At 41.1% G+C, this 24,746-nt stretch overlaps 1 protein-coding gene and 1 pseudogene across 3 annotated transcripts in view; both read right to left on the bottom strand.

Moving 5' to 3' along the window:
- Positions 1-19,751, bottom strand: part of UBE2W (ubiquitin-conjugating enzyme E2W (putative)) — an 82,190-nt gene extending 62,439 nt beyond the window's left edge. For 2 of the 3 annotated variants that reach the window (XM_011937196.1, XM_011937197.1), the window contains exon 1: positions 19,649-19,751. In XM_011937196.1, coding sequence (XP_011792586.1) covers positions 19,649-19,750 — 102 coding nt within the window. In that variant the 5' untranslated portion in view covers position 19,751. Of the gene's footprint in view, positions 1-10,823; positions 10,857-19,648 lie in introns of all 3 variants that reach the window. The other variant, XM_011937195.1, reaches the window with a different exon arrangement.
- A 302-nt stretch (positions 19,752-20,053) lies between these two features.
- LOC105508350 overlaps positions 20,054-24,746 on the bottom strand; it is a 42,061-nt pseudogene continuing 37,368 nt past the window's right edge.

The following is a 24,746-nucleotide window of genomic DNA, read 5'->3' as shown; positions in this document are numbered from 1 at the left end:
CTACTAAAAATTCAAAAGTTAGGCAAGGTGTGGTGGCTCACACCTGTAATCCCAGCACTTTGGGAGGCCGAGGTGGGTGGATCACCTGAGGTCAGGAGTTTGAGACCAGTCTGGCCAACATGGTGAGACCCAGTCTCTACTAAAAACACAAAAATTAGCCGGGTGTGGTGGTACACGCCTGTAGTCCCAGCTACTTGGGAGGCTGAGGCAGGAGAACTGCTTGAACCCCAGAGGCGGAGGCTGCAGTGAGCCGAGATTGCGCCATTGCACTACCGCCTGGGTGATAGAGCAAGACTTCATCTCAAGGGGGAAAAAAAAAAAGAACATAAAATGTATTTATGACAAGTTTCATTCTAAGAAGGAATTAAGAAATACGAAAAGTACAAATACTGATTTATAAAATCAATTTTGGCATCCTACGTTGCCAATTTAAGAAATTATCAGTTTAACTTTCAATCATTTTCAATTATGAAAACTACAGTAGCTGAATTTTTAAAAATTCAGTATATTAACTGTTGCCAGTTCATGAAGATTTAAAATAATTTTAAAATGTAACACATTTTTAAAAGAAAACTCTGACTTCAGTCATAAGCAGATACAAAAAAAAAAAGTCAACGTTAGAAAAGGTGCTGAAAAACAGCAGCAGCTAGTACCTTTCAACACTATTTTTACTTTTAGGATCATGGGTAATCCTTTCCAAGCCATCACCATTAACTGTCTTAACTTTCTGTTACTTGTATCATTTTCATCACAAACTTGCAAGGCTTGCAAGGACTGAACCAATCTTCCCTATCATCGGAGGGAGGGAGGGGGTGAGGGGGTGTGTGGGTGTGTGGGTGTGTGGGTGTGTGGGTGTGTGGGTGTGTGTGTGTGTGTGTGTGTGTGTGTGGTGGTTTTTTTGTTTTCTTTTTGGCGAGAGTCTTCTAAACTGAGCAATTTCTTCAAGTACAGTTGACCCTCAACAACACAGGTGTGAACTGCACAGGTCCACCTATACATGGATTTTCTTCTGCCTTTGTCACTCCTGAGACAGCAAGACCAAACCCTCCTCTTCCTCTTCTCAGCCTATAACAAGGATTAAGATTTTTGTGACTAGCTGGGAATGGTGGCTCACGCCTGTAATGCCAGCACTGTGGGAGGTTGAGGTAGGGGGATCACTTGAAGCCCAGAGTTTGAGACCAGCCTGGCCAACATGGTAAAACCTCATCTCTACTAAAAATACAACAATCAGCTGGGCGTAGTGGCGCGAGTCTGTAATCCCAGCTGAAGCAGGAGAATTACTTGAACCCAGGAGGCAGAGGCTGCAGTGAGCTGAGATCATGCCACTGCACTCCAGCCTGGGTGACAGAGCACTTAATGAATAGTAAATATATTTTCTTTCATGATTTTCTTAATAACATTTTTTCTCTTACTTTATTGTAAGAATAGAGTATATAATACATATATCACACAAAATATGTGTTAATCGACTATTTATCTTATAGGTTAGGTTTCCAGTTAACAGTAAGCTATTAGTACTTAAGTTTTTGGGAAGTAAAGTTATATATGGATTTTTGCACAGGTGGTTGGCTTCCTGTTGTTCAAGGGTTAACTGTAAATTAGAAGAATCTGAAGTAAAGCTCTGTCAGGATGCAAAAGCTGTAACTATGTTTCAGAAATCCAATCTGTATTTCATAGACATTAACAGATGTTCTGTCCTCTGCAACATCTAAAAGAATCAAACACAAGCTGCCTATACCAAAATACTCCCATCTTCCTTAAGCACACACAGTTCTATTCCCAGACACACCTTATAAATAAAACATTTGGAAAAACAATACAATTTCAGAAATGAGGAAAAGTATACAGAAACACAACATATTTGAGTTTGGAAAGAAAGCAATCACATAATCTTAATGAAGCAAGACCTAAAATTACTTGCTGTCAGTAAGGGTTACATACAGGAAGCTTAAGAAAAAATCTACCACCAGGAGCAGGGAGCAGTGGTGGGAGGGAAGAAAAGATACTCTCATTGAAGCATTATCTGCAAAGTGAAAGAATTACCAACCAAATATTAACTGAGCTGAAAGATGTGCATCATTAACAGGAAGCTTATCCTGACTTTTAAACACTGTATAAATTTTCCTATTCAACCCAATTCTTGACTTTCTCTAACTGGGCCAAGGCAGAAGCAAAAGATAGACAGCAATGGAATCAGAGGTAAGGCAAGAAGGCAATATACCCAACTGCGTTTTTCTATCACTTCTGGCCTATTTTGAAAACAGCACTATTTATCTTTCTTGTATTTATTAACCCAGAAAACATTTGAGTGATTATTGCCAGTAAGCACTGCCCTCATTAAAAATCTAATAAAGACAAAGTGTCTTTACAATAGCTACAAGGCAGAAGTGAAAAACCCTATGAAAGAGGTAAAACATGATATGGGGGCACACAAGGTACTAAAAAGTATGTACAGCTGTGAGGATGAGTCTAAGGTTGGTGGATTTATAATGTCAAAGTATAGAGTTACAAAGAACTAAAGAGGATTTTGACTAAAATTTGAATTCAGGAAGAAAGTTCAAAGAGTGGAGGGGCTAACTAAATTACCTGCTAGGTAAGTTTTAAAAACAAACAAAAAACCTAGAACAATAAAACAAAAACAAAAAACAAGATGGGGAGCTATGGAAACTGCCCAGAATTCAAAATGGAAATTCAGGCTAGACATGGTGGCTCATGCCTGTAACCCCAGCACCTTAGGAGGCCAAGGGAGGAGGATCACTTGAGGCAGAGTTTGAGACCAACTTGGGCAACATTACAAAAAATTTTAGAAATTAGTTGAGCATGGTGGCATGTACCTGTAGTCCTAGCTACTTGGAAGACTGAGGCAGAAGGATCCTTTGATCCTAGAAGTTCAATGTTACAGTAAGGTACAGTTGTACCACTGCTTTCCATCCTGGGCAACAGAGTGAGGTCCTATTTCTAAAAAAATAATAAAAATAAAATGGAAATTAAACATAAAAAGTCACTAATAATAGTTGCTAAATATTCCTAGCAAGTAGGACAAGAGAGATATAAGCCCAGGGGTCAGAGTCATAAACAATTTGATTCTCAGGAATTTTAGTGGACTGGTAAGTTCAGCATAGGTCATAGAATGGGAGATACAAGGACTAGCAATAATGACGACCCCAATGAAGGGCAAAAAGACTTAAAAACAAGAATATCATTCCAAGTACCTAGAAGGGACTACTCTTTTTTAAATATAGGGCCCTGATATGGTTTGACACAGGCCCCTAAGATTACTTGTGTTACTACTTTTTGTAGAGATGGAGTCCTGCCATTGCCCAGGTTGGTCTCAACTCCTGGCTCCAAGCAATCCTCTCACCTTGGCCTCCCAAAGTGCTGGGATCCCAGGTGTGAGCCACCATGACCAGCCCAGATTATGTTTTAAATGAGATTTTTATGCATATTCAACTCCAACGATTCATGATATAATAAAATGTTTTTAAATTTTGTTTAGGTGGACTCTACTGGCATGAAAGAAGAATCACTGAGCTCATAATGAGCCTATGGAACCACCCCATAACCACATCTTAATGTACTCAGTTCACTAAAACTGCTCCACAATTCTCATGACAGATACTTAGTTGTATAAAACAGCTATCAAACAAAACATTTTACTAAAGTTGATAAGACAGTCAATAAGTGCTCAGATATGTACAGGAAATGGGTGGTCTTTGACAGAACTAGAATCATGTAGGAACAAAACAACTACAGATATTTCCAATCCTAAATTTGATTCTTAAATCTTTCAGGAGGATTAAACTTTGAAATGTCTCCTGAACTCTAAAACAGATACAAGGAGATGTATTACAACTTATCCAATTTACAAAATTGGCACACCTAAATTCCCGCATTGTAGTGAAGATGAGTCTACAACTTTGGCTGCACATTAAAATTACCTGAAGGCCAGGCGCAGTGTCTCATGCCTGTAATCCTAGCACTTCGGGAGGCCAAGACGGGCAGATCATGTGAGGTCAGGATTCGAGACTAGCCTGGCCAACATGATGAAACCCGTCTCTATTAAAAATACAAAAAATAGCCAGTTGTGATGCCTGTAATCCCCGCTACTCGGGAGGCTGAGGCAAAAGAATCACTTGAACCTGAGAGGTGGAGGGTGCAGTGAGCTGAGATCATGTCAGGGCACTCCAGCCTGGGTGACAGAGACATCATCTCAAAAAAAAAAAAAAAAAAATTACCTGAAGAGCTAAGAAAAACTACAATACCCAGGATGCACTCCAGAGCAATTAAATCATAACCTGGGGATAGTATTTTTTTAAAGTTTCCCAGGTGATTTTGATGTGATATCAAAGCTGAAAACCACTGGTTTGAACTGCATGATTAACTCAAAAAAAAAAAAAAAAAAAAGGAGGAAGGTATGATCTATAGTAGAAAATTAAATCAGAATCAAACAAGAAACCTGGATGTAACAACATTACCTTTTACTAGTTTTAACTGGACTTCAACACTTTCAAATCAAAAGTATACTGAAACTTAAATCAAAATACAGCTGGGCACAGTGGTTCACACCTGTAATCCCCACACTTTGGGAGGCTGAGCCAGGCAGATCACTTGAGGTCAGGAGTTCAAGACCAGCCTGGCCAACATGGTAAAACCTTGTCTCCACTAAAAATACAAAAATTAGCCAGGCATGGTGATGCATGACTGTAATCCCAGCTACTTGGAAAGCTAAGGCACAAGAATCACTTGAACCTGAGAGGCTGCAGAGAGATAAGATCATGCCACTGCACCAGGTGACAGAGTGAGACTGTCTCTAAAAAAACTTTTTTAAAATTAAAATACAGTCAATTCTCATTATTCACAGTCATTAAGTTCTCTACAAAGTTGTGGCAAACACTGAATTAGTAAATATGGAATCCACAGTTACAAGAAATATAGGGTTAGATTCCTGCCAGCTTCTGGTCACATTATTTTCTTCAACCAATCAAAAGTAACTTGTGTTTCTCTGAAGACTTTCTTTTTTGAGAAAGAGTCTCACTCTATGGCCCAGGATGGAGTGCAATGGCATGATCTTGGCTCTCTGCAACCCAAACTCCACCTCCCAGGTTCAAACAATTCTCCTGCCTTAGCCTCCCGAGCAGCTGGGATTACAGGTGCATACCACCATGCCCAGCAGATTTTTGGGGTGTGGTGGTGGGGGGTATTTTTAGTAGAGACGAGGTTTTGTCATGTTGAGGCTGGTCTCAAACTCCCAACAAGTTATCCACCTACCTCAGCCTCCCAAAGTGCCGGGATTACAGGAATGAGCCAGCATGCCCAGCCTCTTATTTACTATATATTGTTGATTAATATCAAACCCACAGCCAACAGCACTATAATGTATGCCTGAAAAATTTTCTCCAAAAGGCACAGCACAGCCTTCATGTATACACAGGAACACTAGACAGCACATAAGTTAAACAGTGAAATCACCAACAAAAAGCACAAAAAAGCTAAATAATGTGGCACAAAACAGACCTCAAAAATAACTGAATATGAGCTGAGTGTAGCATTGTTTGACCTCAGCTGGGAATGTGTGCATAGAATGACAAATTCTTCACTGCTCTTTAAGTGTGCAAAGGCAAAAAAAAAAAAAAAAAAGGCACTGTAAGTATCAATTTTAGAGTTACAAATAAGTTTTACGAAGACGTGAATTCACAAATATAGAATTCATGAATAATGAGGCTGGACTACAGAAACAAATCAAGGTAACCTAAACTAATTGTTATAAAGAAATGAATTCTGTGTCTGTAATCCCAGCACTTTGGGAGGCTGAGGCAGGAGGACTGTTTGAGCCCAGGAGTTCAAGATCAGCCTAGGCAACATGGCAAAACCTCATCTCTACCAAAAATACAAAAATTAGCCAGGCGTAGTGGCATTACTCAGCAGGCTAAGGTGGGAGAATCGCTTGGGTCCAGGAGGTAAAGGCTGCAGTGAGCCGTGACTGCACTACTGCCTGGGTGAGAGTAAAACTTTGTCTCAAAACAAACAAAAAATATGCCCAACAAGGTAATTTTCTCCACTAGAATCCTTAAATTGTTTTCCTAAGAATATAACAAGTTTTCTTTTATCAGATCTCAATATTTTTAAAATCTATTGCTCGATTTCCTTAATATATGTGCCTTTCATGTAGTACAAAAGATTTTTATTTTAAAATTTTTTAAATTTTATTTTATGAACTATCTCTAATCATAAAATGCAGCAATATTTAAAGAAAAGGCAAGATGGTTAGACTAGATGACACCTGAGATGCCCCCGGCTTGAAGATTTTCTAAGCCTAAAGACTGAAGTTGACATGCCTCTTTTAATTACAATAAAGGCTTATAGGTGAACATAAAAATATTCTCAGCAGGCCAGGAGTGGTGGTTCACGCCTGTAATCCCAGCACTTTGGAAGGCTGAGGTAGGCAGATCATGAGGTCAAGAGATCGAGACCATCCTGGCCAACATGGTGAAACCTCATCTCTATTAAATATACAAAAATTAGCCAGGTGTGGCAGCACACGCCTATAGTCCCAGCTACTCAGGAGGCTGAGGCAGGAGAACTGCTTGAACCCGGCGGAGGTTGCAGTGACCCAAGATTGCGCCACTGCACTCCAGCCTGGTGACAGAGCAAGACTTAGTCTCAAAAAAAACAAAACAAAACAAAAAATTATATGTATACATGTATGTGTGTATATATATAGAGAGAGTCAGCAATATTTTATACTAGAATCACATTTTTTAGTAGTAGGACTGCAATATAAATTCCTATGTGAAAAATAGCTCTCCACTCACTCAGAGAAGTAACCTGAATCCAACTTGATACTATCAAACCTGATGGACTCTCAGCTTGGTCCTATACAACTTCAAATGGAAAATAAGCTGCCATATTAATGCTATGAAACTAAATAATCCCTACATTATATGCAAAAATGAATTCAAAATGTATCAAAGATCCAAATGTAAAAGCTAGAATTATTATATTTTCAGAAAAACACTTAGATGCAAATCTCCATGACCCCCTGGATTAGGCAATGATTTCTTAGATATGACACAAATACACAAAGAAAAAAACATAAATTTTGCCAAAATTAATTTTTGTGCTTCAAATGACACTATCAAGATGACGAAAACACGGCCCACAGAAGAAAAGGAAATTGGCTGGGTGCGGTGGCTCATGCCTGTAATTCCAGCACTTTGGGAGGCCGAGGTGGGCAGATCCATGAGGTCAGGAAATCAAGACCATACTGGCCAATATGGTGAAACCTCATCTCTACTAAAAACACAAAATTAGCTAGGTGTGGTGGCACGCACCTGTAGTCCCAGCTACTCAGGAGGCTGAGGCAGGAGAATCGCTTGAACCCAGGAGGCAGAGGTTGCAATGAGCTGAGATCACGCCACTGCATTCCAGCCTGGTGACAGAGCGAGACTCCGTCTCAAAAAAAAAAAAAGAGGAAATTTTTGCAAATGTAATAAATAATGTCTAATAAAGGACATGTAGTCTAAATATATAAAGAATTCTTACAATTCAACAAAATGACAAATTGTTTAGGACCAGATGCGGTGGCTCATGCCTGTAATCTCAGCACACTGGGAGGCTGAGGCGGGTGGATCACTTAAGGCCAGGAGTTTGAGACCAGCCTGGCCAACATGGCAAAACTCCATCTCTACTAAAATATAAAAACTAGGGCCGGGTGCAGTGGCTCACACCTGCAATCCCGGCACTTTGGAAGACTGAGGTGGACAGATCACGAGGTCAAGAGATCGAGACTATCCTGGCCAACACGGTGAAACCCCATCTCTACAAAAACTACAAAAATTAGCTGGGTGTGGTGGCGCACACCTGTAATCCCAGCTACTCGGAAGGCTGAAGCAGGAGAATCACTTGAACCCGGGAGGCAGAGGCTGCAGTGAGCCGAAATCATGCCACTGTACTCCAGTCTGGCGACAGGGCGAGACTCTGTCTCAAAAAACAAACAAACAAACAAACAAAAAAATTAGCTGGGCGTGGTAGCACATGCCTGTATTCCCAGCTACTCAGGAGGCTGAGGCAGGAGAATCGCTTGAACCTGGGAGGTGAAGGTTTCAGTGAGCCAAGATCATGCCACAGCCACTCCAGCGTGAGTGACAGAGTGAGGCTCTGTCTCAACAACAACAAAAATTTTAATGGGCAAAAAATTTGAATAGATATTTCTCCACCGAAATACCAATAAGCACAAGAAAAGACACTTAATACATCATTAGTCATTAGTGAAATGCAAACCAAAACCACAATGAGATGCCACTTCACACTAGGATGCCATCATCAAAAAACCACCATAATAAACACTGGCCAAACATAGAAACTGGAGTTCTTGCACCCTGCTCACACGAATGCATGATGCTGCAGTTGCCGTGGAAAAGTTTGGCAATTCCTTAGTGTGGTATTGTGATTTACAACACGTATTTGGTCTTCATCGAGCTCCTAAAACCCTTGGAATCTTTTTTATATGTTAATACCATGACTCATGGCTGGGGGCTCCTGGAGAGCCTCAGAATGGGGACTGGCAGCCAAAGGAACCAACTATGTGATTAGAGGGTGGAAACATTCAGCCTCACCCCACGAATCTTCGGGGAAGAAGGGAGGGGCTCAGGGTTGAATCAAACACCAATAGCCAATGATTTAAACAATCGTGCATAAGTAATGAAGCTTCATAAAAACCCGAAAAGAGAGTTTGGAGAGCTTTTGAATTGGTGAGTAAGAACATAGCCACATACTCCATGGGGCCAAAGGTTTCTGGGTTCATGACCCTTATAAACCTCACATATGCAGAGCTTCATCTGGCTGTTCAATTGTATCCTTTACAATATCCTTTGTAATACATTGGCAATTGTGAGCATACTGTCTTCCCTGATTTCTGTGAGCTGATCTAGCAAATTAATGAACCCAAGAAGGGGGTTGTGGGAACCTCCAATTTGTAGCCAAGTCGGACACAAGTTGTGGGTAACCTGGGAACCCACAACTTGTGACTGGTGTCTAAAGCGGGGGCCAGTCCTGTGAGACTGAACGCTTAACTCTGGTTAGTGCTAGAAATGAATTATAGAACACCGAGCTGGTGTTGAAAAACTGCTTGGTGTGAAAAAAAAAAAAAACCCCACATATCTGGTGTCAGAAAAAGAGAATCAAGTGTTGTGGGCGAGTACAGGAGAAAAATCATTGTTCTTTCTCTACAGACTTAGAAAGTTAAAACAGAGTTACTGTATGACCATTCGTTCAACATTTATTGAGGTCCTCCTACATGCAAGGTATATAACAAAAACAAAATAAAACACAAGCCTACATAAAAACCTGTACATATATGTTCACAGCATTATTCATACTAACTAAAAAGGGGAAACAATCCAAACTGTCAATTAGTCCATTGATGAATGAAAACAGGAAACCCAAATATCTGATATTTAAATAACTGGTGAATGGATAAACTGTGGTATAACCAAAAAATGGGCCATTACTTGGCTACAAAAAGGAATGAAGTATTCATACAAGATACAACATGGATGAACCTCAGAAACATTATGAACTGGGCTTGGTGGCTCAGGCCAGTAACTGTAACACTTTGGGAAGCCCAGGGAGAAGGGCTGCTGAGACTGGAAGTTTCAAAATCAGCCTGGGCAACACAGTGAAACTGTCTATATAAAAATTTTTTTAAGGCCGGGCGCAGTGGCTCACGCCTGTAATCCCACCACTCTGGGAGGCCGAGGCAGGCGGATCATGAGGTCTAGGAGTTCGAGACCAGCCTGGCCAACATGGTGAAACCCCGTCTCTACAAAAATACAAAAATTAGCTGGGCACAGTGGCTCACGCCTGTAATCCCAGCACTTTGGGAGGCTGAGGCGGGCAGATCATGAGGTCTAGGAGTTCAAGACCAGCCTGGCCAACATGGTAAAACCCTGTCTCTATAAAAATACAAAAATTAGCTGTGCACAATGGCTCACACCTGTAACCCCAGCACTTTAAGAGGCCGAGACAGGTGGATCTCTTGAGGTCAGGAGTTAGAGACCAGATTGGCCAACATGGTGAAACCACGTCTTACTAAAAATACAAAAAAAAAGTATAGCCAGGTATGGTGGCTCATGCCTGCAGACCCAGCTACTCGGGAGGCTGAGGCAAAAGAATCGCTTAAACCTGGGAGGCAGAGGTTGCAGTGAGCTGAGATGGTGCCACTGCACTCCAGTCTGGGAGACAGAGCAAGACTCTGTCTCGGGGGTGGGGCGGGGCGGGAACTACAAAAATTAGCCAGGTATGGTGGTGCATGCCTGTAGTACCAGCTACTAGGGAGGCTGAGGCAGGAGGATCGCTTGAACCCAGGAAGCAGAGGTTGCAGTGAGCCTATGGTGCCACTGCACTCCAGCCTGGGCGACAAAATGAGACCCTGTCTCACCTGTCTCAAACAAACAGCTAAGTGAAACAAGCCAGGCACAAAAGGTTATATATAATTCCACTCACAAAATACCCAGAATAGACCAATCCAGAGACGAAAAATAGATGAGTGGTTTCCAGACACTGGGAAATGGGGGAAACAGGGAGTGACTGCTAATGGATAAGGAGTTTCTTTCTGGGATGATGAAAATGTTCTGCAAACAGCAGTGATGGTTCTGAATATATTAAAAACCACTGAATTGTACACTTTAAAAGGGTAAGTTTTATGATATGTGGATATTTTGATTAGAAGAAAAAAATGTGCATTAAAAGGATGTTAAAAGCTCACAATTTTATTTGACTAATTCTCAAGTTTTGAAGAGGACTGGCAAAAAACACACACTTACTGGAAACCATACTTCCACCCTCCTTCCTGTGGTCTGAAAATACAAAGAAAGACCTCATGTAACACATGTTCATAAAGGAAATCTATTTCCATTGATAGCTAGTGCAAGGACCAGAAATCAGAAAAAAAAAAAAAAGCATCTAGTAGAGTTGGCTTAACATGGGAAGTGTATGGCATTAAAAGATAACTCACTAATTCCAAAGATCTAGGAAATGAAATAACCTATTTGTTTTTATCATCCCTATTTTATGTTTGGGGGGTGGGAGGTTACACAGCTATTAAGCAACAAAACTAGAATTCAAACCCATGGTCATCTGATTCCAAAAGCTGTGCTTACTTATTCATTTATTCAACATTTACAGAACCCTTCTACATGTCAGGCACTAGGTTACATCCAAGAAAATAGTAAATAAGCTAATTAATAAATAATACCCAAAGGTATGAAGAATTTACCAAGGTAAAGGAAATTATTAGTGCTAGGATGGGAGAGCTATTTTATATTGGGTGGTCAGAAAGGGCTCTCTTTATATATATAAAGATATTTGAACAAAGCTCTGAGTGAAAAGAAAGAAAGAAAAAAAAAAAAAGGAAGCCATCCAGATGTGTGAGAAGAGCATTCCAAATACAGAAAATAACAAGCAGGAGTAGCAAGAAGGCCAATAAGGCTACAGAGACAGGAGTACCTGGGAGAGGTTAAGGCCTCCTAGGCCATAACATGAAATTTGGATTATATTCTGAGGAAGAGAGGGAAGCCATAGTAGGATTATGAGTGAAATGACATGACTTTTGTTTTGAAAGAATATATTGGGAATCTAAAGGGATAAGTAAACAGATGAGGGCAGAAGTAGCAAAACCAGTATGACACTGCTAATATAATCCAGGCAAGAAATGAGGATGTCAACTGTATTTACATCAGGAATTCAAAAAAACAGTTGATTCCGGATATATTTTGAAAGCAGAGCGGATAGAAATTTGCTAATGATCTGCTAATGGTTTGACTATAGGGTAGAATGAACCCAAGGTTTCTGGCTGAGCAAATGGAATGAGGTTGCCCATATACCAACATGGGAAATACTATAGAAAACAAGTTTGGGTAAGGTAAATAAAAAACACAGTTTTATATGATTACCTATCTGCTAATCTGTTTTTGTCTTACCCACTACACTCCATACTGATTTTTGTGCAATATAGCTTTTTAAAAAGTAGTGAAACAGGACTTGAATCTGGGTCTTTTGATTATAGAGCCTGCGTTATCTCTAATGAAGTTTTACCAAAGCTGCTAAATGAAGGTAGAGTCTTTTCTTAGAATAAAACACCTCAAAACCATGCACTGTTTCTTGGTGATCCAAGAACTACATTCACAAATAAAGGCTTTCAAATGAGGCCATTTTAATACCTGACAAACATGAACAAGTATTTTGCAGATACTACTCATAATGAAGCAGACAGCAATGACATAAAGATGGAATAAAATTCATCTAACAAATGCTCAATTTAGGTAAATACTAAGGAGAACTATATTTTCAGAGAGATCCCAGATCATCCCACTTTATATTTTATTTTTACATATATTTTTTGAGACAGGGTCTCACTCTGTCGCCCAGGCTGGAGTGCAGTGGTACCTTATTATTTTTATATAAATTTTTTGAGACAGGGTCTCGCTCTGTCACCCACGCTGGAGTACAGTGGCACAATCCTGGCTCGCTGCAGCCTCGAACTCCCTGAGCTCAGGTGATCCTCCCACCTCAGCTTCCCAAGTAGCTGGGACCACAGGCATGTGCCAACACAGCCAGCTAATTTTTGTCCCACGCTGGGATCACCCCACCTTAAAAATTCTCCTTGATAATGAAGATTATCTTTGAAGGCCAGGCCTGGTGGCCAGCCTTCAAGGATAATCTGACATTACTTTCTGCTTTAGATTTCCTGCTTCATGAAGGCAGGAAAAAATACTTTCCCTCTATCTCTTCAATGTGCACTTAGTGACTACAGTAAATATTTGTCCATTACTTAACACTTCAAAAAGCATTCCTAAATAGCAAATTCTGCATTAGTTTAATTCTATTTTAGGTCAGTCTATTAAGCAATTCTATGATAGTAAGCTTCAGTACCTATAAAGGGATAATTTAAAATTTATATTTATATAATGCACCAAAAAAGTGGCTTATTTTCCTGCTGCGTGTGTTTGCCGTAAGTTTAATGTTCTTCACAGTATCTTCCTACTCTTTATAAAAGAGAAAGTCAACTAACCTAATTTCATTCTAATAGAGACATAGCAGTAACTTCTGATAAGTACGTACTTATTTGGAAAGTGACTTACTCAAAATTACATAGTAACTGAGTAGTGAAGCTAGGATTAGAAACTAAGCTCTGAAATTTGTTGATGCTGTGAAGATGTAAGCAATGAACACAGTTTGGCATCATCGAGAAATCATTGGTGTAATTATATAACTTTTCCGTCAAGAATTAAGCATTTACTAAACTATAGTTTTTATAGCTAAGAAAATAAGAAGAAATATTCCTGAGTTTATAATACAAGGTTACTTTATATATCAGATTTTAAAAAGATGTTCTCATGTGTATACTTGTGTACTGAGTAAAATTATAATGGTAAATTTTCACTGTTCAAAGATAATCCTTTTTCCTTTTTTTTTTTTTTTGAGCCAGAGTCTCACTTTGTCACCCAGGCTGGAGTGCAGTGGCATGATCTCGGCTTACTGCCAGGCGTCTCCACCTCCTGGGCTCAAGGGATTCTCCTGCCTCAGCCTCCAAATAGCTGGGATTACAGATGTGCTCTACCACGCCTGGCTAATTGTTTTTGTATTTTTAGTAGAGACTAGGTTTCACCATGTTGGCCAGGCTGGTCTCGATCTCCTGATCTCAGGTGACCCGCCCAACTCAGCCTCCCAAAGTGCTGGGATTACAGGCTTGAGCTACCATGCCCAGCCCATTTTCTAACTTTTCATTATGTTGTAACCCTTTCATAATGACATCATTAAACAGATATGGTATCGTCAAGGCAACATGAATTCTGTAACAGTAATGTCTTAAGGGTCCATATTCCATCTCTCCAAATCACTATAACCAATTATTTGAGTAAAGAGCTGTGGGCTGGGGGCAATGGCTCATCCTATAATAATCCCAGCACTTTAGGAGGCCAAGATGGACAGATGGCTGAGTCCCAGAGTTCAAGGCCAACCTGAGCAAAAGGGCAAAAACCCATCTCTACAAAAAATACAAAAATTAGCCAGGCATGGTGGCGTGTCTATAGTCCCAGCTGCTTGGGCGTCTGAAGTGGGAGGATCACCTGAGCCTGGGAGGACAAGGGTCCAGTAAGCCAAGACCGTGTCACTGCACTCCAGCCTGGGTGACAGAGTGAGACCCTGTTTCAGAGAGAAAAAATTTTAAAAATTGTGAATAATCCAAAATAATGCATTATTTCTAAGTCTGAAAATAAGCACACATTCATGCTTTATCTCCTGTTATTAAATCTCAACCTCCTTCCATCCCACCAAATTGACAGTTAATAGTCTAAGACCCAGTTAGGTAAGAGAGGAAGTAAAGGCAGAAAATTCACAAGGGTAATTCAACTGACCATTTCTCTCAATTATATTACTGTTTTTAGAGTTGACAAACATCAACTACTATGCACTGACTTTCTAAGATCTTAAGACACAACGTAACAGGAGGCTGTATCTAAAATTAACAATTCTGGCTGGGCACGGTGGCTCACTCCTGTAATCCCAGCACTTTGGGAGGCCAAGAAAGGCAGATCACGAGGTCAGGAGATCGAGACCATCCTGGCTAACACGGTGAAACTCCATTTCTATTAAAAAAAAAAATACACACACACACACACACACACACACAAAAATCGGCCAGGGGTGGTGGCGCACACCTGTGGTCCCACTACTCGGGAGGCTAAGGCAGGAGAATGGCATGAACCCAGGAGGCGAAGCTTATAGTGAGCCCAGATCGCGCCACTGCACTCCAACATGGACAACAGGGCGAGACTCTGTCTCAAAAAAAAAAAAAAATTCTAGAATGTCAGATTAGAAAAGTATACAGGGTATACGTTAAAATTGCTAACTCAGGAGAAGTCTGAAGCAGTTAAATTCTAAAATCAGAAATTATATCCAGGAGGTCAAGTATTTCATAACATTAATCCACAGGAAAGAAAAAAAGGTTATAAAATTTAAAAAAAAAAGCATTTAACAACAACAACAAAAATACAATTTAAGGATTCATCTGAGAAAAGAATACCTCAATACTGCTACACTTTCAAAAATGTTTAGAATCACGTAAAAATTCACTTCAATAAAATAATGCTTCTGCAGTTTGGAAATAAAAGTTTCTACCAAATAATCAGAGTCCCTAAAATGCTAAAACTAAAAATTTGCTACAAGAAACTTTCCACGTAATATTTTAAGATTTTTAGGGCGTGGTGGCTCACGCCTGTAATCCCAGCACTTTGGGAGGCCGAGATGGTAGATCACGAGGTCAGCAGATCGAGACCATCCTGGCGAACACAGTGAAACCCTGTCTCTACTAAAAATACAAAAAAGGCGGGCGCCTGTAGTCTCAGCTGCTGCTCAGGAGGCTGAGGCAGGAGAATGTGGTGAATCCAGGAGGCGGAGCTTGCAGTGAGCCAAGATCGTGCCACTGCACTCCAGCCTGGGTGACAGAGCGAGACTCCGTCTCAAAAAAAAAAAAAAAAAAAAGATTTTTAGAATTACCAAAATTAAATGTAGATCACCACAAATACAACATTCTCTTAATAATGATTTCTTAAGGCTGGGCACACTGGCTCACACCTGTAATCCCAGGATTTGGGGAGGCCAAGGCAGGTGACTGCTTGAGCCCAGGAGTTCCAGACCAGCCTGGGCAACACGGTGAAACCTGTCTCTACAAAATACAAAAACCCGTAGTCACAGCTACTCAGGAGGCTGAGATGGAAGGATCACTTGAGCCCAGGGAGGTTGAAACTGCAGCACGCCAAGACTGTGCCACTGCACGCCAGTCTGGGTGACACAGTGAGACCCTGTCTCCAAAAAAGAAAAGGTTTCTTAAAATGTAATTTAACTGTAATCTTACTTAGTGATACATTACTTTTTTCTAGGAAGAAACAATAGGAAGGAAAAGAAAAAAGAAAACGAGTAAAGAATGTCTCAAAGGGATCACGTAAGTCTGAAAACCATTATCTTGAATTGTATATGGCAGAACTCTAGCAATTTGAGGGAGCAGAGCGTCTCCAGCATTTACAGGTGTGCCAGGATATTGATCTCCCATCCCAGGAGTTTCATGAGGAGCTGCCTGCCAGGTGCTTCTAGCCTCCCAATCTCATCACCTACTTTAGTGTACTATTCGAAACTTACTTTCTATATGGACAGAACCTAAAAGATGGTTGAGATGCACTGACAGAATACATTAAAGCAGTTACTAGCTCAACTTTAAATACATACTCTCCAATAAGAAATTCAAAGTCTTACTTGTTTTACTGCATTGATCCTAAAGACTATTTAATTTTTATCAAGTAATGAAATCCCATGTTACATGTATATAATATGGCATTAAAAAAAAAATACAGTTCCTCTTACAGCTTAAGTAACTCCTTCAGCAGCAGCAACATCCTGGTGTGGGTAAGACAAAGAAATCTACTAAAAGCTTTTTGAGTAAGGACATGGTCATGCCATGTTACAGTTTATTTCTTCCTAATCGAAATCCCCAAATGATCAATTTCCTAGCCTTCCATGTTTTTTCTCCACTGCACTATCACCTTCTAATATAATAACACACTTGGCCAGGTGCAGTGGCTCATACTTGTAATCCTAGCACTTTGGGAGGCCGAAGCGAGTGGATCACCTGAAATCAGGAGTTCAAGACCAGCCTGGCCAACAAAGCGAAACCCAGTCTCTACGAAAAACACAAAAAAATTACCTGGTCGTGGTGGCCAGCACCCGTAAGCCCAGCTACTCAGGAGGCTGAGTAGGAGAACTGCTAGAACCCTGGGAGCGGAGGTTGCAGTGAGCCGTGATCGCACCACTACACTCCAGAATGGGCGACACAGCAAGACTCCATCTCAACACAAAAAACAAAAAACAATTAACTTAAATATGTTGTTATTATCTGTCTCTTCTTACCAGACTATTTATTATTAAATCCATGAGGGCAAAAATCTTGTTCACTTTTGTTCATTGCTATAACCGTGGCACCTAGATAAGTGTCTGACACACAGAGGGCCCCCAAAAGGTAACTGGTTCAGTGAATAAACAAATTTGATAATTTGATTGAAGATTTATATATAATCTAGTTGTCTTAAAAGAGCCAGATGTTGCCATTAAGATAGGATATATTCTGTACAACAAAGATACAGAATAACCACACAGAAAGTAGGGTTGTCTTTCAAAAAGCTTGTCTTACATATATTTAAATATTCTTAAAGATACTACCAGAAAATCTGCACTAGATATTTTAAAATACAAACAAAAGGAAAAGACTTTTTATTTTAATAAAAAGAGTTAAGCATCCGTTTTCCATTCCTCTAACCAGAAAACACAGAAGAATAGAGAGTGATAAGATTTAGATGGAACAAGGTGAAGGAAAAACTTAAAAAGAGTGATAAGACAGTCTGAGGTAATTACTTAGGGCACAGAAAAATGCACTATTGCACTATCAATCAAGAATTTGTTTCCACTGCGTAAGACATCATGTAGGCTGGGCACAGTGGCTCACACCTGTAATCCCAGCACTTTGGGAGGCCGAAGTGGGCGGATCACCTGAGGTCAGGAGTTCACGTCCAGCCTGACCAACACGGAGAAACCCCCGTCTCTACTAAAAATACAAAATTAGCTGGGCGTGATGGCGCATGCCTGTAATCCCAGCCACTCGGGAGGCTGAGGCAGGAGAATCATTTGAACCCGGGAGGCAGAGGCTGCGGTGAGCCGAGATCGCCCCATTGCACTCCAGCCTGGACAACAAGAGCGAAACTCCGTCTCAAAAAAAAAAAAAAAAGACACCATGTAAAGTTCAACATTACTAACCTCTCTTACAAACAAATCTGCCTTTTCCAGATACTAAATCTAACCAGATGGCACACTACGTTCTCTTGTCAAATATTATCACAAGTGTTGTGGATTTTAATCTTAATTTTTACCCTCAAATAATGTTTTAATCTTAATACAGATAATAATCTTAAACTTGTCATAAAAAATGTTTTTATCTTAACACAGATGAAAATCTTTAAGTGGTCATGTAGCCTATTGCATCTACTGTTCAACTAGCATTCCACAGTTCCTTTTTTTGGCCTCAAATGACGAAACTTCTCTAACGTCTCTGGGGAGACTAGTGTAAAGTATAATGTTTCCTGAAATTGTTCCTGTTTTTTTCCCTGCACCATTCGTGACATCTCTTCAACTAGAAATGTTACATAAAACTTTTCTGTTCTGCAAGCAAGTCCAGAGGGAGAAGCAAAGGTAAACAGAATATTGTAAGGAAAACAGGTTCAAATAACATAAAAGCACAGGAGTAAATGTGAAGCAAAGATATATTTGTACAAAAGAGGAAGAAGTTGCAGAAAAGGGAAGAAAAACACTTTTAGCAGAGAAAAGAAAAAAAAATGGAGGAGGAACAGAGACTTGCTTCTTCCAGAAATAAAAGCAAAAAACACTTCTAAGAAAACATGGTCTCTTTACCCAAGGGGATATTATTAAAACGCTAAAGAGTATTCAGCTGACACTCCTACTGAGTGTTCTACTTTCTCTTCCAATGTCTTTGATACCGCTAGTCTTTACCTATGAATTAAACGCAGGCTATAGATAACGCAGCCAATCTCTACAAAACTACAGTTGTGGTTGCCATCTTTGCCTGAAAACAAAAAAACAAAAAACCCACAACTCCCTGAATTCGGGAAAAAGGAGTAAATTAAGTTGGAAAGCCAGAAAACCACGCCTTGCTAAGTCGGGTGGATATGGCACAGGTTAACAAACGCCTACCAAACTAAGGTTCCACTAAAGGTCTGCGAATAAGGGCAAAGAGATGTATAGCCTTATCGCGACCGCAAGGGTGGGGCCTTGTAGGGGGAAACAAAATAGAGGGCAAGCTATCCGGAAAGGTTTAAGGGGGCTGAGGACTTGGCTCTCGGGAGATCGCCCATCAGGCGGTGGACTTGGGGCAGCTTCGAGAGGAAAGAGACACTGGACTGCTGAAGGAATGTCCGCGAGAATGCCGAGGCTGACGGAAAGAGAAGATACCCACGGGCACAGGATTGAGTCAAAGGGAAGAGAGAGATGGGGCCAAGCAGTCTGGGGACCCGGCGTGGGAGGCCGGAGCAGAGGCCGCTAAGCGCCGTCCGCAGCCAGCTGCCTTCTCCGGAGACGCCTTCTCGGCTCCCCCACACTCAGCCCCTCGCCGCCCCTGCCCCGGCAACAACCGCGGGCGCAGCTGTTTCCGTCGGGCCAGGGACAGCTGGGGTAAAGGCAACCCTGGGACTGGCGGGCAGCAGACTGGCAACGGCCGTGTGTGTGTGTGTGCGGGGAGCCGATTCTGAGGCTGCCAACACCAGACTTCGCCCTTTCTCCCCCAAGCCTCCTTTATCACCCAACTTCCCGGCCGGCTGGTGTCCGCTTCGACCGACGGATACCGCACCCCCCCCCAACGCCTCTCGCCGCCTCTTACCCCTCCCCCGACGCCCCGAGCTGAAGGAAAACAAGCCACCCAGGCCGATCCCGAACCCGCCCGGGTGTCCCCGAATCGCGGACGCCACCCCCGCCCGAACGCTGGCACTCTCTCGGCGGCTCCCTGGCCCGCCCAGATGCAGCAAACTCCTCTCACCTGCATTGACGCCATGATGGAACCATCCCCCCAAGACCGGCGAGGCCAGAGACGCAGGGGGAGGAGCTGCCGTCCCCGCGTCACGCCACCGGGGCTCAACATCCCGGGCGCGGAGGCGGGGCCTACGATGGGAAGGGGATGGCGCGAGGGATTGGCTGGCGCGCAGGGCGGACGGGAGGAGGGGCTAGGGGGCGGGGCGAGGACGCGGTAAATGGCGCTCCGAGTACCTTCGGTATCAGTCCGGCTAGCCGCTCCCGCGTGGGGCTTCCGTTTACTCTGGTTACCGAGGAGTTTTGACCCGGCTACGGTTGTTTTCTTCTTGTGTACCGCGTAATCCTGATGCCGTCCGGATCAGCTCAGTTTTTTGTCTGTTTCATTTTGTTTTTCCAACCACAGCTGTGCGATTCACAGATTTTTCTCTTGGGATGTGTTTTCCATACCGTCAAGCCCACTGAGAGCCTTGGGGCCCCATAAAACTTCCCGCGCAGCTGCTTTCTGGCCTTTGTAGACCTGGAAAGCTTCTTGTATTCTTAATCTGGGGAAGAGAGACATAGGTTTCCTTGTACAACGGGATGAGGATTTAAGAGCAAAACGACACTGATATTTTAAAGGCGAGGGTATTTAGATTTGTGGAGCTGAAACTTGCCTGAAAGGGGAGAGAAAATTTGGAAGTTTGTTGTGTGCAGTTTCTGCCCCTTACCCCAGCCCTTCAGTTTTAAACTTCGCATGTATCAACAATAGTTATGGTTGTTGCGGCAGTCTAAATTTGATTATCAGAATTGACCCTAGGCATGAATTTTTTTAAATATACCAATGTCTACACTTTTTTAAATATACCAATAGTCTACACTTAGACTATTATGTCCAGACTTCTCTTAAGCCTATTTTGTGGTGGGCAGTTTTGTGGTCATTTAGGGATGAACTTGGGTAGGGAAAGCTGAGCATACATAATTTATTTTAGGAATGCACCAGTTCTGCCAACATTTATCAGAAGTCACGTTTTTAAAAAGCTATTCTGGAACTGAAGATGTCATTGGTTTATAAGAGGAAAATGGAAGCCAAAAGCTTGCACCTCATGCTCTATCTTTAAAAATTAAGGTGGCAGACACAATGAGTAGAAGGCTTTTATGTTACCAGAATGAAGGCTTAAAATCTGTCATTTTATTGACTCGGCTTTCTTTTTAGAAATTTCTTTAAGATATAAAAGCAATGTAGAATATCACTCTTTCACACTCTTAAAATAGATTACGTTCTCTGGAACTTCTCTAATCTGAAATGTGTTCAAAAAGGAAAAAGGTCTTTAAAATACGCCAGTTAGTCTATGGCATAATATTAAACACTACTCATCACTAGAGAAGTTATGGTGGTATACCCTCCCCTCTCTCAGATGTCCACCCTAATGCCAGAAATGAGTGGAGTTTCCCTTTGTTGTGCAAAATGACTGTGTCCTTGAGGGATGTTTGGATGCTCTTGGTAAACCGGAATCAACCAGAAGCATATCCGGTGTTAGTCCTGTTGTGTCATCAACATTACAACAGTGAGGAAACTCACGTATCCCAATGAAAGAGGAAAACTTAAAGAAGTTTCCAGTATATTTTCTTTGAGATGTCTTTGTTTCTATGACCTCAGAAGATCAGGTTTTACTGTCCAGGGTTCACTTTGCCTAAAAGCTGATTGTTCCTATGGAAAAAGTAGGGTCGGATGACCCTACAAACAAAGCATTATGACATTGTCAGCGCCAACAACCTTCCATGACAGATACTAATGAGGAAAAAAGAGGTTACAAGAATTCTGACACTCATCACAGTGGAACCAGTATCTGGTCCCTTGGGTTTCATATGTTAGAAGTATCTTCACAAGAAAGAAAGGTCAATGCCAGTAATATCCTTTCTAGGTAATACTAAATAGCACATAATAACCTGTCTTCTTTTTTTTTTTTGAGACAGAGTCTCACTCTGTCACCCAGGCTGGAGTGCAATGGTGCGATCTTGGCTCACTGCAACCTCTGCCTCCCAGGTTCAAGTGATTCTCCTCTCTCAGCCTCCCAAGTAGGTGGGATTACAGGTATACACCACCACACCCAGCTGATTTTTTGTAATTTTTTGTATCTTTAGTAGAGATGAGGTTTCACCATGTTGGCCAGGCTGGTCTTGAACTCCTGACCTCGTAATCCACCCGCCTCAGCCTCCCAAAGTGCTGGGATTACAGGTGTGAACCACTGCGCCCGGCCATTCTTTTGTTAATATTTAATAAAAAAGATCCTGACATAGGAGCCAAAATAGTGACTTACAGATGGTGTGGGGGGTATATAATTATCTCCAGTGAGCATATAATGTTGATATCTAAAACACTGTTATGCAATGTTTGAAGACTAGGCTTATATCTCTACAGAGCAAGCGTTACTATCATTACTATCAGATAGGCAAAAGTTAAAATGTCTGACAGGATAGTGCCAGTGCACTCCAGTGTAGGTGACAGAGCAAGACCCTGTTGTCTCAAAAAAAAAATCTGACAATACCAAAAGTGAGAGGAAGTGGAGCTCTCATAAACTCTATAGGAGTGACACTGGTGCAATCACTTTGGAAAACAGTTCATAGTTCAGCAATAATGAAGTTAAAGTTTCCCATATCCTTAGTGGATCTTCTCAATAACATCAAATGTAATTATATATATATATATATATAATTATTTATATATAGTTATATATATTTGTATTTTTAGTAGAGACGGGGTTTCGTCTGGTCTCGAACTCCTGGCCTCAAGTGATCCACCTGCCTTGGCCTTCCAAAGTGCTGGGATTACAGGCCATTGCTTGGCCACGTAAGAGATATATTGAACAAATGCATATGTTAACATTGTTTGGATCTAGATTCAAACAAACTGTAAAAAGGATTTTTTTACAGTTATATATATATATATTATACCTGGAGAAAATTAAATTAAATATAGAGTAGATATTAGAAGATATTAAGGAATTGTTATTTTTGTTAGATTTGATAATGATGTTCACTTTTTCATTTCCACAGCAATTAGAAATGACCATCAGGTTACAAGGAGGAGATTCTCCCTCATCTCACAAACTACCTGTATCTCCACTTCCCTGGAAGAAAAAAAAAAAACCAAAAAAACTGGACATCCCTGAGCTGTGTATGTGCCTGAGATCTTCCAAGGTAAAGAGAGAGCCTGAGACAGGTCTACATTAGCATCTGGACTTTCTGCTAGTAAAGAAAAGGGAATATGGGAAACTAAATAGTAACATTAAAGGACCTACAAAGGGACTACTGGGTAAATGCTACAACGAATAATGTAATGTGATTGATGAATGCTTTTGTTCTAGTGATTTATTAAACTGGAAAGTCAGAAGCAGTCCTGTGAACATTTGTTTGTTGAAGCATGAAAAGGCAGAGCTGACAAGTCCTTGCTTGAGTCTATGCCTCCACCTAGTAGTTTGTTCTTAGTCTCCTAGGGGCTGATCTCAGCAGAGAAATGGAGACAGTTCAGTCACCAACAGTTTGTTACTGGAGTTGGGGAAAGGCACCAAACTAAGAATCCAAGGCTTGTATTCTTTTCTTAGCTCTGTCATTAACAAGCTTGGGTAAGGCTTCTAATCTTTCTGGGTTTCTTTCCTCATCAATAAAATGAGCAAGTCAGACTGCATAATCTTTATGGTTTCTTCCACATTTCAAATTCTATGCGTCTATTAGAGAGAATCAAAATTGTACATGATTTGTCTAAAATACCATGTTAAAAAGTCTAACATAAAATGCAATGGGAATTACATACCATTTTGAGTTTAAAAATCACTTTTGTAAATATATTAAGGAATGAACTTGGCTTCATTGCAATTTATGTAGAAATACTGGGAAGTGGAGGGGGTTTGGTTAACAATTTTAAAATGCTAATGCAATCCAGTCAAAATATAGATGGGATTTCATAAAGTAGCAAAAATTCTATATTCATAATTCAGAGTGATAACAAATGCATATCTATAAAGCAAAAGAGTATTTTTAAAAATAATTTTAAATCCCAACCAGTCATTTCATTTAAGTCTTCTAATAAAGGACAAAGAAAATGAACAAAATAACAATGGTTTGTACCTGTGACTTATTTTGAGTGTAACTTCTTCTACATGTCGAAAACAGTTGATTTATATACCTATATAGTTTGCAAAGAAAATTGTCTACCAGGAAAAGTTTTACTTTATTCCCCCATTTTTACCCTTCTCTAGCAAGAGTTCTTTTATCCATGTCTGCAACCCTTGATATTCCCTGCTTATTTCTCACCTAGACCTCTTACCAAACATGTTCATAGCAAGCCATTACTTGAAAAGACTGTGGTTTCTTTTTATTTTTTATTTTTGACATGGATCTCATTAAAAATCAAATGAAAGCCATGGACCCACTGCACAAACAAATGCATATACCCATGAAAATTTGTATTTCAGGAAGTTACCGGACCCTTAGAAGTTCATCCATCAAGGTCAGGCATGGTGGCTCATGCCTATAATCCCAGCATTTTGGGATGGTGAGGCAGGAGGATCACTTGTGCCCAGGAATTTGAGACTAGCCTGGGCAATATAGCGAGACCCCATCTCTACAAAAAAAATTAGCTGGGCATGGTGGCGCATGCCTACTACCTGGGAGGCTGAGCTGAGAGGATCACTTGAGCCAAGGGCGTCAAGGCTGCAGTGAACTGTGATCATGCTACTATGCTCCAGCCTAGGTGAGAGTGAGGCCCTGTCCCCCAATCCCCCAAAAAAAGTTTATCCATCAGATCAGCAGCAGAGGTATATAAACCTCAAGATAAGGCAGGACTTGGTGGCTCACACCTGTAATCCCAGCACTTTGGGAGGCTGAGGGGGGCAGCTCACCTGAGGTCAGGAGTTCGAGACCAGCCTGGCCAACATGGTGAAACCCTGTCTCTGCTAAAAATACAAAAATTAGCCAGACGTGGTGGCACATGCCTGTAATCCCAGTTACTTGGGTGGCTAAGGCAGGAGGATAGTTTGAACCCAGGAGGCCAGGTTGCAGTGAGCCAAGATCATGCCACTGCACTCCAGTCTGAGTGACAGAGGGAGACTCTTTCTCAAAAAAAAAAA

Source organism: Colobus angolensis, unplaced genomic scaffold (genome assembly GCF_000951035.1).
Source record: "Colobus angolensis palliatus isolate OR3802 unplaced genomic scaffold, Cang.pa_1.0 Scaffold16, whole genome shotgun sequence".
Taxonomy (NCBI): Eukaryota; Metazoa; Chordata; class Mammalia; order Primates; family Cercopithecidae; genus Colobus; species Colobus angolensis.
This window is presented reverse-complemented; position numbering and strand designations above follow the sequence as displayed.